This window comes from Neolamprologus multifasciatus, chromosome 9 (assembly GCF_963576455.1).
Source record: "Neolamprologus multifasciatus chromosome 9, fNeoMul1.2, whole genome shotgun sequence".
NCBI classification, from domain to species: domain Eukaryota; kingdom Metazoa; phylum Chordata; class Actinopteri; order Cichliformes; family Cichlidae; genus Neolamprologus; species Neolamprologus multifasciatus.
This window is the reverse complement of record NC_140447.1, coordinates 16,496,749-16,508,357: the sequence shown is the minus strand read 5'-3', so window position 1 is coordinate 16,508,357 and position 11,609 is coordinate 16,496,749. Positions and strand designations below refer to the sequence as shown.

The window sequence follows — 11,609 nt, the reverse complement described above, 5'->3', positions numbered from 1 at the left end:
GGCTGTGTGAGGTTGTGCTGGAGCTGCTGTGTGTCTGATTCGCTGCATCTGAGTCCTTTGACTCTGCTCCCACAATTCAACAGGCAACAAAGGAAGAAAGGAAGAGGCCGAACGCTAGAAAGTGTTAGCCAACCTAGGCTTGAAGATGTCAACTTATTGTTTAATTCTGCTCGGCAATTTAAAGCTATATGTTTAGAGTAGCACAGGGTCCTGCCATATAATCGCTTTGCGCTTTCTTTTTTGCGTGGGAGCCGACTGAAGGGAAGGTGATGGTAATGTTTTCGACAGAAAGCGCTAACAAAGCTAGCTGGCTCAGGTACTAAGCCTGTATAAGTCAAGCTAACATTAGCCAACAATCGTCAAGGAGCGAACCTTAAATGAAGGTGTTGTGCAAGGCGAATGCGTAAACCTTCGTGCTGTCTTGGCCATCAGTACAAGCAGAAGTGATCAGGTAAGAGACTATATCGTGCGTGTTTACAATAAGCGGTTACAGGTATTTACAAATACACTTTTATTGTGACCATGCTAACACTGGTCGTTAGCAAAATTTTATTATAGCATCTGAGCAACACAGCAGCTCTCACATTGGCATCGGATATGATCTCGGTTGGCTTTGTTTGTTGTTGTTGCTATTTCAATTGCAATGGTAACCATTGTAACCATCGGTGTTGCAATATTGGCGTTAAAGTGAAAGGCTAACAACCGGAGCTAAGCTACATCCATGCTTTTGTGTCCGCAGGCCTTTTCAGGTAAGGACAAATGTAGCTGAGGTTGGTCTGGTTATTTAAACCACTTTAAATGTTAATGTGCGTGATTGACGATGCACGTTTTCCTCTGGTAAATTCACATGTTAATCAGACGTGAACATTTCAAATGAGCTGGCTTTGTGTTGTTTTTGGTAGCATCCAATGAAAGGTGGTGGAAGTGGAACTTGACCCAGCCAACTGAGTCACCATTTTCCTGCTCATCATGGTGAGTAATCAGATTGCTGCTGTTTTTGGTTATCAGACATCTTTTCGTGTTTGAGGATCTTAAATTTGAAATATTTAGTGAATTAGATATTAAAACTGATGATATTGTTTGTGTGTGTGCTTGTTTGTTTGTTTTTTTGGTTATGTACAACTTAAAAGAGAGTGGGAGACTGTGTTTAAGGGCCACAATAACCTTCTTCAGTGCTTTATTTTTCTTTATGTGGTTCAAGGGCTTAAGTCAATATTATGAACATAATAAATAACAATCTCAGAGTGTGCTTTAAAAGTCAAACAAAGAATATCTTGCATGTTATTTCTCTCACTACAGGGTTTAATGGCTCCACTGTGTGCATGACTTGTTTCATGTGGCCTGATGGGAGGACACGGTGGATAGTACTTTCATCAGGATACCAGGAGAGCCATCCCATGCCCTCATTTTGGAGGGCCTGTCAGAATGAAGAAGATAAGCCTTAAGACCATCCGCAAGTCACTCAGCATAAAGGGCAAAGAGGAGGGTGACTTTGTCATGCTCCAGCAGCCCTCAGTGACTGCAGAGTTTTCTAAGGATGAGTCACTTTTTGGGGGCTGCTACACCAAAGAGCTTTCTGCCTGTGATATTGCTAGCGAAGATGAAAAAGGGGGACAGAACAAGGGCCGCTCAAAGAGTGAGACTCTGATGGGCTCGCTAAAGAGAAGGCTGTCTACCAAACAGAAGGCGAAAGTGAAAGGCGGCGCCTCGACCATAGGCTCAGTGGACGATGAAGACACCTTCTCATCTAATTCTGTCCCGATCAGCTTCAATGAGGTAAAAGCTCAGAGACCCCTTAGATCTGCATCCCTCCGGAGTCACCATTATAGCCCTTCTCCGTGGCCTCTGCGGTCTGTCAACTCTGATGATGCGTGCATCAAAATGGAGGTAAAAGTTAAAGCCATGGTTCACTCTCCTAGCCCAAGTCCCAACTTAAACGGTGTCCGGAAAGAATTTCATGATTTCCAGATGGAAGGGCTCCTTCAGGACCAAGCAGAGTCCTTAAAGAATCTCCAGCAACCGCAAAATGGTGAGCTGCATCTAAATATTGATGAAAATGATGTGCCTGTGGTGCTGGGGTTGACGCCCCAGGACTACATCCAGTACACAATGCCTTTAGATGAGGGAATGTATCCCGAAGGGTCTCACTCTTTCTGCCTGGAAGGTTCCTCTCCTATGGAGGTGGTGACAGAGGCAGACCATGGGTCCCTCCACACAGAGCAGGGACAGGAGGAGCATGAACTGGTGAATGGGATGCCTCCAGATATATTCATGGAGACCTCAGTCAATAGTATTCTTATTGGTTCTGCTGGCATGATGCTCCAAAACTCAAGAGTGGAGATGCCACCTCCCCTTTCTCCACTCCTGCCACCCATGACTAGTAATGGACATATTCCAAGGACATTTTCGGGCTTTAGCTCTGCAGACAGCCAGGTAGCTGAGAGAGTAAGACACCACCTCAACTTTGACCCAAATTCGGCTCCTGGGGTTAGTCGGGTATACGATTCAGTCCAGAGCAGCGGGCCCATGGTTGTGACCAGCCTGACAGAGGAGCTGAAGAAGCTTGCTAGGCAGGGCTGGTACTGGGGTCCCATCACACGCTGGGAGGCAGAGGAAAAGCTGGTCAACCTGGCCGATGGATCATTTCTGGTCAGAGACAGCTCTGATGACAGATACCTGCTCAGCCTGAGTTTCAGATCGCAGAGCAAAACCCTCCACACCCGCATCGAACACTCCAACGGACGCTTCAGCTTCTACGAGCAGCCCGACGTGGAGGGACACACATCAATTGTTGACTTAATTGAACACTCTATCAAAGACTCAGAGAATGGGGCTTTTTGTTATTCCAGATCTCGCTTACCAGGATCTGCAACCTACCCCGTCAGACTAACCAACCCAGTATCTCGGTTTATGCAAGTGCGCTCCCTGCAGTACCTTTGCCGCTTTGTCATTAGGCAATACACAAGAATAGACCTTATCCAAAAACTGCCCTTACCTAACAAGATGAAAGATTATCTGCAGGAGAAGCACTACTGAGGATACAGATGGTAATTTGCACTTTTGTGTTCAGTTAAGAGATTTACAAAAGGGGTTTACAGACAACTACAGTTTTGAGATGATTGGTTCTGGTGGCTCTTGATTTGTGTCCGTGTGACCCTGTCACTGTTCGGCCCTTCATTCCACTGTTCTGGGGTTTTTTGCAGGAGGCTCTACTTCCAGAAATGTAGGCCAGCACATAATCTATTGCAAAAACACAGCAGAGATATACAGCCAAGTAATCTCATCCGAATGCATCAAGTGCAGAAGCTGATGTTGGTTACATCTACAATAATCCAGCTGTGCAAGTGTAACCGTTTTTTGTTAGTTTTTTAAAAGAAATTATATTGGCGTTGAGACTGCGGAGTAGGGAAACGAATATTCCTCTAAAATTCTATCACTTGTTAAATTCAATCTGTAGTAGATATGAAGGATGATTCCAACATGGAGCGGTATTTTTTAAGGTCTCTGGAGACTGACCAATTTGGCTCATCTTTTGCTGTTTTTTTTTTTTTTTTTTTCCCTTCACTTACAACACTCAGACTGCAAATGAGAACATTATGCATTTGTACTGTGCTGTTAGTCAAATAGAAAGGTAGGGCATCATCATGTTTGCAACGACTGACCTATTATTCTGATTATAATCTTTCTTTTTGCAAATTTACAAACCTAACTCCTCATTCAGAGGATTAAGTTTCTCCGTGATGCGTTAACAGACCCTTTATTGGCGCGTGGCAGCGCTTATATGACCAATACTTAAGTGCTTCTGTCTTAATATGGGACCGACTTTACTTTTGGAGCTTGTCACACGGCTTGTTTTCAGCCGTACTGTTAAACAGATAGGCATTTATAAACATGATTATCTGTTGATGAAAGGTTTACCTTTAGCATCCAGGATTTATGACTGTATAGCAAAAGATGTCCACAATCTGCCAGTCTGCCAGAGCCTTCAAACAGATCATTGAGAGACGTAGCTTTAAATTATATGGCTGCATGCAGCCATTATACATTGTGCAAGCCTAAAGGTACTGATAATGCTGGATTTTAATGTTGTGCTGTTTGTGGTAACAGCATAAAGTTTATGTATAAACCTTTTTAAAATATGCTAAAAGTGAAAAAAAAAAATCTGCTTTGGGAATGTTACAAAAACTGCACCGCAGCTCAGGCCTAACAAGTTTGTCACTATGTGTAATGCTTTTATCTGCATGTTATAAAGGCTTTAAGACTGTCAATTAAAGGCACTGTAGAACTACACTAATTGAGAGAAGATGTCACAGTAAAAGGGGGGGAGAGATTTTTGGCTGTTATTAAAGCGCGACACTGAGTAAAAGGCTGTTAAATGCGCAGTTGCATTTACCTTGGGCAGTTTATATATAAACAAAATTGCCCTCAATTAACTTACGACTGGAGGGGGGGGGCAAATAAACAAACAAAAAAAAAAACAGGTCTTTAGTCAATTGACAATCTGAATGTAGGGATGGCTGTTTCTTAGTCTCTTAATGCCTGCAATGAGCTGGACACAGATCAAAAGAATCCTAAAACTGAGGACGCTTAGGTGAGCGGATTTGGGAAAGCCAGAGTTGAGTCCTCCTCGCCATCTCGGAGTGATGTCAGTGTTTCAGCATATGACAAAAGTTCAGTCACAGCTGCATGTTGCCATTAGTGTTACATGGGTTTTCAGGACATGTAAACAGAGGCGTAGAGTTTTTGTCATTGCTCAGTCACATTGTTCTCAGTCTCCACAGAACTGCACTACCCCACGGATTATCTCTATACTGGGCTGTTTCTGCCAGAGTAAAGGGACGAGCACACAGTATGCTACGCAAGTGCTTTATATGGATACTTGACAGGGAATTGTGCTTTCACATTATGAATGAGCATTTCTTTATTATTATTATTATTTTTTTGACATCAGTGTCCTTAAAAGTATTTGGAACAACGTTGGTAGGTCGTTAGCGCATAGTTCTAGATTGTTAGCTGGAAACGGTGGTGTCTGCGGAAGTTACTATGAATCTAGCACAGCAGAAATTAGATAGGAACTTTGAATGGTGTTGCATGTTTAAAAACGTAACCTTTTAAAGCTTTTGAGTTGTATAGGAATGAAGGATTTGGGTCGTGCGTTCGGCTGTGTCGAGAGATGTTTCTGTCACAAGCATTGGCTGGATATTCTTTGTACAAGAAATGTATTTTTCTTTCTTTTGGAATTCTTGATTTTTCTTCTTTCTTTTTTTTTTTGGTTATTTTGTTTTGTGACATTTGCCATCTGGGGGATGTGGTTGTATAGAGGGAATGTGCGCTTGTTTGAGGAATCCATTTTTATCTGCCTGCAGACCATTTTCAGAAAGCATGGGAAGCATAAAAACTACATAGACACATTATTTGCACTTGAACATTTTTTATACTTGGATCCTCTCCTGCCTACAGATTTCCTTCAGCTGGTGTGTGTGTGTGTGTGTGAGTGAGTGTGTGTTTGGGGGGTTTTTTCTTTTAATTTTAATGGTTAAATAGTCACATTTGTCCCTATGTGTTCATATAACTGTCAGATTAAAAAGAGTTTTTGTTGTCATATCTGTGGGATAAAAAGGGTAGTTCACCAGCATCATTTCAAAGCCTCTGTAAATGCTCATTTGCTGTCAAGGAATGGGATCACGGCATGAATGTTGTTATTAATCATGTTTTCAGTGCGTTTGTATGTGTTTCAGTTGAAATGTGAAAAAATAAAATGTTAGTCTTTTTTTCCCATAATACTATGTTCTTTTAAATGTATTGCCATTAAAATGTTTAATCTGTTATCAAATTTTGACACGCAGGAGCCAGTTGCATACGGTATGCTGCTGTGATTTCTCAAAATACTAGTTTATTATTAAGCATTATTGCCTTCAAAGTTTGATTCCAGAGTTGATGCTTGTTCAGACTGCTGACGCTTTTTGTAGTGAGAACAGCTGTTAAGCACTAAGCAAGCTTCGAGTTTTTGTTTGTTTTGTTGTTTTGTTTTGTGCATCTCGGTGAGTGAAGGTAATTGTTTACAACATTACGTTTGGACATGCCCCTCCCTTTTATTTACCCTCTCTCACGTGAATATCTTGGTACAATTTGAAAACTCTTTGTTATTTTTTTTTTCTTTTAATGTGTTATACACATTTGTGCTGCTTATAGATATGATTGCCTTTCTTGTATTTAACAGTGTGGGCGGGGGGCGGGGATAGAATGTCACCAATGTAGATGTATGTACACACAGTGACTTTGGTTTTCATCTTGGGAGAGCAAAGCAGATTTGTAGTCAAAGGAGAATTCGTAGCGATTAGTAAACCCTCTGTAGAATTACCAGTTCACTCCAGTTTACATTGGTTGTCAACTTTCCAAAATAGATGGTCTTTTTGTATTTTTCTTTTGGGAAAAAAATCAACAGTGATTTATTGCACATTTTGGATACAGTTCAAGAGTTTTTTGTATCTGCCAATTATAAATTATAAATAAAACTATATTCTAAAAAAAAAGTGTTTTTTAAAGAGTTTTTTTATGGCAGGATGAAGCATGCTGATTTTGTTTTAAACCATACTTTGTTCCAGCGATGCACTCGATAAGAGCCGGGTCATGCGTGCAGCCGTGTTAATGGGTAAATCACGGAGGTCTTAAGGAGATTCATTCCACAGTGGGTGCAAATTGGCAGCTAATCCCAAAGCCCCGGTTTCCTAATTTACAAAGACAATGCAGGCGGTCTTTGAATACAACTGAGTGAAGCAGAGACTCTGGGGAAAGATTAACAGCAATGCTACCATCTTGCTTTAACTTCACTTTAAGTTGACTCTGGAGAAATACTGAGTGAGTTCTTGTGTTGTAAAGTGAGGAGAAGATGGGAGTGGGGTAATGGTGTCAGCTGTGGACTTGGATCTGCTGAAACATGGTTCGCATGATGATTAGGAGTTAGGCTTTGTTAACTGCTGTGTCTGACAGGCCTCTCTAGGCATTTGAGGTGAAGATACACAACTGTTTACTCTCACCGCCCGGTTCGGGATGATTTATTCATGGCGCACACTGGTGGTCGCATGTCATATAGTGATGCCTCCATCATAAAAGGACTCATCTCTGCCTTCCACTGTTACCTTTTTTTTTTTTTTTTTTTTAATTTGCAGTTTTTCAAACTGTTTATATTCAGAATATAGCGGGGGAGGTTTAACTTTGCTGGCAGAGTGCAGCCTGTCATATTGTGACACAGCATCTCAGCAGTTTTGTATTTGTCTGCAGACGTCACATTGGCCTCATTCACCTTGCTAACTCATACCCAGGAAGTTGCCTGCGTTTCCTCACTTTAGTGTACATCACTTTTGGGTGGCTGTTTTGAAGAAATGCTGTCACTTTTGTCATCGCTTATGCTGCTTCAGCATTTAACTCCTCTGAAGAAGCAATCCTGACACATCACATAAATGGAAATTTAAGTGTATTCTGTCCAACATACACAATCTACAGTTTATGTTCATGAAAGTCAATAATCACAGTTTGGTCTGGTGTAATGTGATCAGTGGGAGGAAATGAGCATTTGACACTGTGATTCATTTATAATTACACCCCCTTACAGAGAAATGAGCAGTTTAATTTTATAGCTAAATATAATGTATCAACAAAATCACAAAGGAATAAGGGAAATGAGTCTTAACGAGTCAACTTAATTATTAACAATTACCAAGGCAGCATTCACAGTTAATTGCACCACTTTGTTGAGTAGTATACCAGGACTCCTAGTATACATCTTTAACTTGACCTTCCATGAAAAAGTCCAAAGATCTATAAAAGGATGTGAGGAACAAGACTGCCTATTTCCACAAGGCTCGAATGGACTATAAAAACACCAGAAAGTAGTTTGGTAAGAAAATTACAACTTTTGGCAGTTTGAACAGTTGACCCCAGAACTGCATAGCAGGATTTCCTTAAAGATCTCAAATCACACTGGGTGTGTGATTTAATAAAACCGTTGGTAACCAATATAGTATAAATTCTTGCGGTGCCTATAAAGTACCCAGGCTCAAGAAAGCCATTGTTCAGGCCCCTCTTAAGGTTACCAGTGAACCCTCAGAAGATCTGATGAGATTTGGGAGAATGCGATGTTGTTAGATGAGACTTAAATTGAGCTGTTTGGCATCAGTCTGTTTGCCATGATTGGAGGGAAAAGTAAACCATCGCTACTGTCAAACATGGTGAAATCATTATGCTTTGGTGGTGTATTTCTGCCAAGGGTACAGTGCGATTGAATCCTTGGCAGAAATACACACTTCATGTAGAAATACACAAAACATTGAGGGAAAGGGCACTTGGCCAGGGTGCTTTGACTAATTTCACAAGGTGTGTATTTTCTTGATTGTTTTGTTGATAATTTATGTTTGATTAACAAGCAAATCCAAAATTGAAACAATAAACTGCTCATTTTTTCAAAGTGGTTGAAATTGAGAATTTACCAGGGGATCATATTTCTGGCATTAAAGAGAGTCCGCCTACATGCTTTTCTTCACCAACAAATATGTGTCTCTGTTTTCTATGCAAAGCAATTGGACTACAAAAGAATATCTCTGCTACGCAGAAAAAACTGCATTCAAAAGTATTTTAGGAAATATGTTTATTGGCTTTCTTTTCTTTGTGTATGAGTAAATTGACATCATTAGTATTTAAAAAGGTACGTGGGAAACTACCACTAGCCATTTTTAGTTTACCTTGCTTAGCATGAAGGCTAGCTCAGGCAATCTCTAACAGCAAGTCTGCCTAACAACATCTCTGATTTATGGAAGCCCGTTTCCGCCACTAAAAAAAGAAAAAAAGGATCCATAACTCGAAATTTCGACTTATTAACTCGAAATTTTAAGAAAAATTACGCGAAATTTTAAGTTAGCTCTGCCAATCAGTAATCTACATAGATAAAAACTGGATCGCAACAAATCGGCGCTTTCGAGAGTACGTTTGGTGATAGTAACGCCATGTGATTCAGCTAGTAACACAAGGATTTCATCATTTGTGAAGCCACGCTGAAAACAATCAGCAATTTGTATATTTATGACTGGCTGTAATACTGGTAGCTTAGCTGTAGCATTTGTAGCTGAGGGCTTCAGCTTCCGGGTAACAAGGAAATGACGTCATTCACGTAGATTACTGATTGGCAGCGCTAACTCGAAATTTTGAGTTACTTTTCTTAAAATTTCAAGTTAATGAGTCGAAATTTCGAGTTACTTCTCTTAAAATTTCGAGTTAATGAGTCAAAATTTCGAGTTATTTTCTCAAAATTTGATGGATCCTTTTTTTTTTTTTTTATTAGTGGCGGAAACAGGCTTCCATACAGATTTTACTAAATAAGTAGATATAGGAAAATATAGTTGCTGCACTAATGAATAGTGGAAACCTCACCCAGCTTACATTTAGCTGCCGGCCCCTTCAAGTGATAACCAAAGCGAACTCTGCAGGCTGTGCATGTTCATATACAAATTTCTGATGTTAGAGATTTCTTGTTGCTACCAAAAACCTGCTATACACTTTGTTTTGCTACAATGTTTCCTTGCAAAGGTGTGAAATGGTGAGCACGGGGCGTTTGGTTGGTGCATTAGAGGCGCTGCCCACTCAGCAGCAGTTTGTATCTAAAACACTGCTATTTTAAAAAGGGATAGAAATAATAAGAGTTGGGTGATAATGCTCTAACACATGCAACTCCTTTGTTTTCAATAGATCGGTATTACTATTTATATCATTAAAATCTTTATTTGTTGACTTGCCTTTGACTACGCTAACCTCTAGCACCAGCTGGAGTCTAATATCAGGATCCCTTACTGACTTTTTTGATTCTTGGGTGAAATTTTTTAATCCCCAAACTAAAATATGTTTGTTGCATTTCTCTTTTGGCACAAAAGTGCTCATTTGTGAGCCGGTTTTTCCCCTTCTTCTTTTCTGTGTGGTTCTTAGTTTGAAACTGTTTACTCTGGAGACTCCATCCATCAAGTGTCTGCTGTCTCAGATTGATGATGCGCTCCTGCCATCTGGTGCACTGCGTGGTGCACCCATTTTTCACCTACAAACAGGGATGATGTTGACAGCTTGAATTAGCCAGCAAACATATATATCGCTTTAAATTGTCATGCCAGGAGAGCATCAGTAGGTCTAGCTTGTAATGATAAAGCTGAGGTTACCTGCTGGCTACAGATGTCTTTCAGCTCAGAGTGAAAGGTTCAGCTCTATTAATGCTTGTCATCTCATGCCAGCAGTGCCATACACCACTGAGACCCTCTCCTTCCCCATCTATCATACATTAGGCGCCTCTGAACCCCAATTAGCCCTGTTAGAGACAGGACTGCCTTCATCATTAGCAGGTCTCCACTGAAACAACAGCTCATCGTGCTATTCACTGTGATCATTCTTCACAGTTTCCTATGTACTCGTGGAGGGTATGTTTGCTGAATTTGGCCTGGAAACTACCACTCTGGGTGTCTCACACTGTATGCCTCTGGGTTGCCTTTCATCACCATCCATTTCTAAAAGCAGTGTGTCTCCCAACCAAGCTGAATTTAACAAACAAAGTGGTTCAAATGGTGAAGATTGGAGTCACCAGCTCAAGTCACTGTTACAGACAGGCGCAAGAACTCTGAATTCTTGAGAAGCGAGCATGGTTAATGACCAGAAAATGGCTATTCCAGATGGCCCCAGCTCCAGGGTGTAAGCAAAGAAGCTGGCCACTTTGATATTTGATTGATAATCTTTCACCATTCGACACTCACAAAGTAATCCCTTTTGTTAGACTCTTTCATGCATCACATATTATGTGATAAAAAATGTTATTTTCTTATCACTATTATGCTGTTCTGTGAGATATTGTCTGGCAGCAGGAGGAAATGTAAATCAGCTACCTGTGAATCCTATAAACTATCTTTCAGAAAGACATTGTTACAATTTCAGTGGCATAGCCACACTGACATTGACTAGTGAGAATATTAATAATATGCAGGAATTGTGTGTTTATGTGCATTTCGTGCTAGTATCTAATGCGTGGTTTCCAGCACTGACTGAAGGCCAAGGGGAGTCATAACACAGTCATAATTATGTCATTAAAAAGAGTGACATCTGGAAGTTGAGGGGCATCGAGCAGCACAGAGTCACACCTCTTTCTCTCCTTTGCCCCCCGTGACACTGACAATGCACTCTCATTCCATCCAACAATCTGCCCATCCTTCAGCTGGGAGCTGCGTGTGTGTGTGTGCCTGGGGCTGCGGTGTGGTGTTGGGAGGGGTGTGGGGCTTGAGGGTGGGAGAACAGGTGGCAGCCATCAGGAAATGGATGGGGAATGTTTTGAATGGGAAACTTGCCTCCATTCCTCATGGAGTACCTGGGTGTCTGCCCTTCACCAGTGGTCCAAGAGGCACAGCGAGGATGGGAGAGATGAAATGAGAACAGGTGGTGGTTTGTTGCTTAACGAGGAATGGAGTTCCCCTGTAGGTCTGCGAAAGCACAGCCAATAGAGCGCTATGAACTTCGCCTTCGCAGCAGGAACCCTGCTGCTCGCAGGTCCCAGCGGATCGCAGACTGTATCCAGAACAGGAGAGCTTTAC

General features: G+C 41.2%; 1 protein-coding gene across 1 annotated transcript; it reads left to right on the top strand.

Annotated features, from left to right (window-relative positions):
- Positions 1-9,245, top strand: socs6a (suppressor of cytokine signaling 6a). Its single transcript, XM_085173038.1, has 3 exons — positions 1-451; positions 903-972; positions 1,300-9,245. Exon 3 carries the CDS (start codon positions 1,426-1,428, stop codon positions 3,034-3,036), a length of 1,611 nt encoding a protein of 536 aa, XP_085029164.1. The 5' UTR covers positions 1-451; positions 903-972; positions 1,300-1,425; the 3' UTR covers positions 3,037-9,245.
- Positions 9,246-11,609: the final 2,364 nt, after the last annotated feature.

Excerpts from the sequence above, each read along its gene's own strand:
- socs6a (XM_085173038.1), top strand. The coding sequence starts at position 1,426 with ATGAAGAAGATAAGCCTTAAGACCATCCGCAAGTCACTCAGCATAAAG.